This window comes from Limulus polyphemus, unplaced genomic scaffold, assembly GCF_000517525.1.
Source record: "Limulus polyphemus unplaced genomic scaffold, Limulus_polyphemus-2.1.2 Scaffold892, whole genome shotgun sequence".
Classification (NCBI taxonomy): Eukaryota; Metazoa; Arthropoda; class Merostomata; order Xiphosura; family Limulidae; genus Limulus; species Limulus polyphemus.
Genome location: NW_013666502.1, coordinates 380259 through 387489, shown reverse-complemented (window position 1 = coordinate 387489; position 7231 = coordinate 380259). Strand labels below are relative to the sequence as shown.

At 32.2% G+C, this 7231-nt stretch overlaps 1 protein-coding gene across 5 annotated transcripts in view; it reads left to right on the top strand.

Annotated features, from left to right (window-relative positions):
• The window catches only part of LOC106461074 (serine/threonine-protein kinase PAK 4-like), a 32426-nt gene that overhangs the window by 8152 nt on the left and 17043 nt on the right, over window positions 1–7231 (top strand). For 4 of the 5 annotated variants that reach the window (XR_002610916.1, XM_013920862.2, XM_022387927.1 and 1 more), the window contains 2 exons: window positions 1746–1965; window positions 4145–5035. Coding sequence is in view for 4 of the 5 variants with exons in the window: in XM_022387926.1 (XP_022243634.1) it covers window positions 1746–1965; window positions 4145–5035 (1111 nt within the window). In the remaining variant the exon portion in view is untranslated. Of the gene's footprint in view, window positions 1–52; window positions 500–1745; window positions 1966–4144; window positions 5036–7231 lie in introns of those variants that run through there. The other variant, XM_022387929.1, reaches the window with a different exon arrangement.

Genomic DNA, 7231 nt, shown 5'->3' with positions numbered 1-7231 from the left:
ATCCTTTACATAAGGTGTGATTTGTAATGTAAATAGCTACTACAACATAATAAGCAGATATAAAGCTAACTCAAAATTTGCGGAAAGGTTAAGCATGCATTGAATAACATTTCTATGAATTCCACTTGTTTAAACTTCTCTGAGACGTTTGTACGTAGAAAACGTGATCGTAATGTGTAGTGATCTCATTCTTATGCTTTGGAAGACAGCTTTAAGGTAATGAATTCGTCCAGCGATGGATAATGTCACATGTTAATGGTAGCTTAAGCTCATTAGTTATACGCCAATTTCAAAGGTTTGCCGTATTTTATTGTTGCAACGTTTTATAGATGACAACAATGATAGGAGTTTACCATCTTGGACTTGTGTGGGTGGGTGTAGCATAATGCTGTCCTTCTGTGTTTCCTGATTAACTTTTCAAAGGTACTGTGTTGCAGTGAAGTTTTAAGATTCCATAGTGTTTGCCACTGTGCTTGTTTCAGCTGTAAGTTAGAGAAAGGTAAGTATCAGCAGATAATTGTTGTGTTTTAAGAAGTGGTGTGGTTATTTGTAGCCATCAGTATATTTGTGGCAAAGGTATTTAAAAAGTAACAAATAAATATTTAAAGAAAAGGACCTTAGTGAGTGATGGGTATTTTTTTTATCTGTATTTGTTTGATCTTGTGGTTAACATTAAATGAAAAATAACCAGATGCATAAAGCAACGACAGCTAGTATTCTGTGCATGTAATTTAGCTCAGAGTACTTTGTGTCATTAGGAGTTGTTGTTTTTTAATTTCATGAACTACCCTCCAGTTTTTTACTTATGAATTAATGCAAGTTGTAATGTCTTGCTTGGGTATTATAGCTTCAGTCTGTCTTGATTGGTTTATTATTTGTTGAAACTTTGGATTAGCCTTATATGCTTGGTTTTTTGTAAACTAGTTTCAATTTGACATTCCCTCAAGTTAACTTCAAAATGTGTTCATAATTACAACCCAGTATGCCATTCTGAAAGAGAATCTAAAATATTGTGCTTATGTATTAGCATAAATATTCTTTTTGTGAATAAATTATACATGCATTTATTCTAAATTAATACAACATGCCATGTTTGTAAATTAGGCCTTTACACATCCACACATTTACTCCAAAAAATTGAGATGATTTGAAACTAATAGCACACTACTGGATTGGGCAAAATATTTTATGAATTTATATCAAAAATATAATTTTGTGAAAAAGAAATTAAGATTATTGCTCTAAAATGTTATTCTCATACTCTCTGAACTAAAAATTGGGAAAAGAATTATAAAAAGTAATTGTTGTAAGGTAACTATTAACTGAAATATATAATTTTTTACTGTATGTAATTCCTCCTCTTCCTTGTTTTTTTTATATTTTTATAATCATGTTTATACCTGACTCAGTATTATAAAATAGAACATTTAAATCTTTTTCATATCCCAGGGAACAAGTAATATTTGTTTGACTTTTATTATCTCTGCCGTTATATACATGTATTTTACTTGTGTTATTCTTTATTGAACAATATGAAACACAATGTATCTTAGGTATTTGTTCACAATTTTGCAAGTTATGAATTTAGGCCCACCTTTAGAGAGTAATGTTTGAACATGAAATAAGCTTTTACAGTTTTTGTGAGAGCATAAACTATTCAAAACTTCTTAAAATGAGGATCTTGTATATTGCTGTATATTGAATTGTTTTGTATAATATTCTCTGAAATTCTTTTTGGCTGAAAGGGGTACAGGAATGTTTGGTAAGAAGAAAAAGAAACCTGTAATTTCGAGTCCAACCAATTTTCAGCACAGAGTACATACGGGGTTTGACAGAAATGAAGGGAAGTTTGTTGGACTTCCTCCCCAGTGGAACAGTCTTATACAACCTCAGAAAGATAGACCAAAGCCTATCATAGATTCATCCACTATCACTCCTACAGAAATGACAAATCTGAAGTCAAATGTAAGTAGTAGCACATACATTATCTGTTCAGCTCCAAAACAAAGGATGAAGTAACATATGGATAGCTAATTTGGAACTGTAGAAGTGCTTGTTAACTGGAAAGAAACTCTGTGTCATGTTGCCCATAGACCATGAAAATCTATAAATATCTTCATGTAAAAATTATTTGAACTACTTTAAAGACCTTGTTTATCTTCTTTGGCTTTTTCATTTTTTGCCATCATAAATATAGTTGGTTTTTGTAGTATTAAATTATATTTTTAAAAACAAACTTTTCCTGCATACCTGTGGTTATACCCAAGCATGGCTCCTTTGACTGAATGAATTTTAAATGAGAAAACTGTCTTCCTGCAAAAAATTTTTATGACTACGTAACTGTATCAAATACATCACAACATAACTACTTTTAAGGTAGAACTTTGACTGCAAGCTACCATGTACAAGACCAGTTTGTGAATGTAGAAGGAATATTTAAAAGCTGTTGCTGTTAAAAATATGCCTGCTCACTTTCAAAGGTGTATTTAAGGAGTAAATGTTAATATATGTGACTGACTTGAAACTCACCCATGCATAGTAGTACAACCATTAATAAAACATTATATTACTTTTAGACAGGTTGGTTGTCAGTTGAGATTAGTGACTGTAAAACACAATGTAGTAAACTAAACATGATGTCAGTAAAACAGGTAGGCTCAAGAAGTCTTGATACAAGAAGATTAAAACCCTATAACCCGAGCTCTTTCTAAAGGGCTCAGGTTAAAAGTTTTTATCAAGTAGTAAGCTATGTTAACGTGAAGATTGACTTGTTAATTCAAAATGTGTTATTGTGTATAAATATTAGTCTGATGTTATATTGTGTAACTTGAATATAGACATCTATAATCTATAATCATTCAAGTATACACATTTTTCTGAGTTATGTTATAATGGTGAAATATTACTGTTGTGTTCAGATTATGTAGAGTATAAGTAAACAAGCAGTTCTTTATACAAATGATCTAACTTTCTAAAGGACGTCGTGTTTATCATTAATTTTCAAACTTAATGAGTATTAAAAATTCAACAATATGAATATTATGATGTAGAAAATAAAAATGTTAATTTTTTATTTTTTTTGCAGAAGAAAAATGCACTATTGATTCAAACACCTTGGTAGTGAAGCATTTAATATTTCACTTCAGGTTTTAAAATTAATTGGGCTGAAATGCTTATTTTCTTGATGATTAGGATAGGATGAGAGCTTTTTATATAAATGCCTTTCATGGCTGACTACTTACATAGGAACTTCAGATGTATGAACAACTTTTAATATGGTGTTTTGATTTGTAATGCTTTAAGGCAAAATAATGCGATATATATGAGTTTTTATGATTAATAATTCAGTAAATACCAGCTTCTGTATTATATCCTTCTAGGAAATGAAATTAATAAACAGAGTGTTGAGTATATTATATTAAAAAATTTTGATATGCAAATTAGTGTGTCACAGCCAATATATAATCGTGTTGGAATGGCATTTATCAAACTACATTTTGACATTCTTTGCATATCTCAAGCAACTGGAGAATGAAACAGGTATTCATGTTATTCCGTATATAGGTATACCAGTCATGTCACTGGGTGTAGCAACTATGGATTTCTTCACAGTTGGACTGTTGAAATGGTTTTGTGTTTTAGATATGATAGCCTCACAACAGAGCTTTATGCTGCAGGGCTATTGGCAAAATGAACAGTCGTGAGATAGTGCATGATCAGACTCTAATGATGTGTGAGGCTCCAAAATCATTTTAATATAATGTATTCTATATTTGAAGAACACTTAGCAGCAATGTTGAGTCATATGTATAAAGAAATGTAAAATAATAGTAAGTTGCAAAAATTAATACATTAATAAAGATTAAACAAATTTATGCTAATTGAACTTAAAAAGAAGTTTACAGTATCACACAGATGAATTATTCTCATGCTTTATTGAAGATTGGATTGTGGATTGTCATCTGTTACAGATAATACCTCACAGAAGACTATATAAAATGTTTCATCCAAACATTACTTTCTCTCTCTTTCAAGAATAATTTCAGATATATTTATTCAATCACAATAGATTAATTTATTTTTAAATGCCATACATTATAGTATCTGATATATTTCAGTAAATATTATGACTTTTTTTTTTCAGACAATTGTTCGTGGGGAAAATTCTTCTAAACTTCAGAATTGGCCGTTATCTGTAACTCGGTCAAACTCACTGAGAAAAAGAAGTCCCCCAGTTCAACACCGACATCATCACCCAAATATGGTACGGTCTACTCCCATTCAGGAGTTCGAAGAACCACAACAAATATACATATCATCTGCTGAAGGGAATCTTCCTCCTCATGCTCGCTACCCAAGTCATCATCATATTCATTCTTCTGGCCACCGTCCACTATCTGGACATCACCTACCTCGTGAACAGAGGATCTCTCAACCAGTCAATGAGTACAGAAATGTTACTAATCATCACCATCCTCATTCATACAGCAACCATAAGGATGATGGACAAAATTGTTATAAAAACAAGCATGTTAATAATCCACAAGTCTCAAATTCATATGAACAGAAACAGATAAGAGGCAATTTTGAGATGGATCATCAAATAAATCAAAATATGGAAAATCTTGAGAGAAAGAGGAATTGGCAGATAAACCAACAAATTAAAGATCAGGAACGACATCATGATCAACAAATAGAGTACAGGACGGAACTTTACTCTACTTCGGACAGATACCCGCAACATTCATCCTTAGAACGTACCCGCATTAAGGAAGATCATCACAGAAACACCAGCCACTTACCAAATCATATTCAGCAAGCTCCACCTGGAGTCTCTACAAGTCAAGCATCATTATCGCATAAGAAAACTGGAAAACACAGATATGAAGATCAGAGAAGTAGTACTATAAACCCAGCACATCACATACTACCCACTAGTAATGGAGTTAAAAAACAGTCAATACAACAAGAACCTTCACTTCCCCACTATCATATGGTCATTTCTCCACAGTCGGAAGAAAGCAAGAAGGCTAAAGTAAGTGTAAAAACTCGCAATGTAAAGTAAGTTTAAGTGTAAAATTGTCATACATTTTTACGTCTTTTGTTTAGCGTTATAAAAATTAAACTATATTGGAGTTTTTAAAACATATATTTATATTCACATTATGATTATAGAGCATTGAAAATAATACTTGTAGCTTTTACTCTTTTGTACTTTCAGAAGCAGTAGTTCTTTACACAGTTTAATTTGTATACCAATTAAGTGTTTAAAGTCTGTTTTGTAATGTATATTTTAAGTAAGGTTTCGTATGGAAACATTATCATACTGCATGTCTGAGTATTGTTGGTGTTTGAAATGCCTTCACACTAGTGTTTCTCAACCTTATGCATCTCAAGGCCCATATATGCAGTTGATAAATCGTTAGTTTAGGACAGCCACAGCTGTCTTGGCCAACCATAGCTCATAACTGTGCATCTCATGGCCCACTGGTTTAGAATGAGTGACTTACATCATTGTATTCTATTGTTTAGAGTACTTCATTTCATAGTTAACGTCTTTAGAGCTGCAGCAGTGTTTATTCCATGTGCAGAAATGTTTTGTTTTGTAATTTGACTATAGTGCTAGGTATTTTTACTTTGTTTCAAAGCTGTTAAAACACGTTGTTTATGGTTTCCCAGTAGAATCCTTTGTTTTGTGACATCATATTTGTTCATCTTTAGTATCACTTGGATACGTTAATGAACACCAGTCTTACTTGTTAAATGGAACTGGTATTAAGTATGAGAATGTAAGAGTTGGGAAAAACTGTTAAGTATTTAAAAAGTAAATTAATATACTGAGATGTCTGTTTTTATTTTCCTTTTGATAGTCTAGTTTAAATTGAGATAAGCCTTATAGATGGAAAAGTAGGAGTCAGTTAAATTCCTTTAACCCACTATGAATTATATGTCCCACCCACAGTGAAAAGGTTTAACAAAATATATTAGTCATTAATATTAATTTCTAATCAGAGCTAGCTACTTATTTAGAGTGAAACTTCACACATGAAAAACAACTAAACAGAACTTTATTACAAATGAAAAAGATGATTTAATTACAGACGATATTTATTTTTATCTGCGTAAAACTGATTCATGCACACCACAACTCAATGGCATTCCTAAACCATACAAACAGGACTGCCACCTACAACCTATACTGTCCACTTATGATTCCTTCAACTACAATCTTGGCAAATACATAGCCTGGGCTCTCACACCATATGTAACATCTGTAGGTTCATTTTTTAAAGATACCTTCAATTTCAAATATACGCTAAATGAACTAAATTCACCAAAGTCCCCGCCAATGAAGCTTGCAATATCGCATTCGACCTCTACATTAATGACCCAAACAAGTTAATCCACATCCCCAGCACACTTTTTGCTTCTTTCTTAGAATTTACAACAACTAAAACTAACTTCATTTTCAACAAAGAATATTTCCTTCAAATAGATGGTTTACGTATGGGCAATCCTGTTTCGCCCATTCTTGCCAATATATTCATGACCCAGATCAAACACAAGCTATACATTCTGCACTTCATCCTCACTCTACTGGTAAAGATATGTTTATGACACTTTTGCTGGTTTCACTTCTACAGAACACACACTAACTTTCTTTGAACACATAAATTCCATTCATTCCTACATCAAATTTACCATTGAACACAAAAACAATAAACAGTTATCTTTTCTTAACCTCAACATTATTAGACTGGACACACAGTTTAAAACTAAAATTCACCGTAAGAACACACACCAGCCTCTACATCCCCTGGAATTCCACTCATGACACCACACAAAAAATCAATACACTGAAAAACCTCATAAACACAGCCACAATACTCTGTTAAATGGACTACATAGATGAAGAAATTAACCACATAAAGCATTCCTTCATTCACACCAATAAATTTCCACCAGCTATTGTTGAAAACTCTCCAACATTCACCACAACAAAACTCAACTCACGAATAAAATTGATATTAACAAACCCAACAACAGAACATTACACTGCAGTTTACCTTTTGTCCCTGAAACCAGCTCGTGAATAATCCACACTTGGACAAAACTAGTCATTAAACACAATATTCCTGTCAATGTCAAATTCTCTCAAAAATCCGTGGCCCTAAATTAAAATCGTTGCTAATCAAAAAAATATTTAGAATCACACAATACCAACGTCATT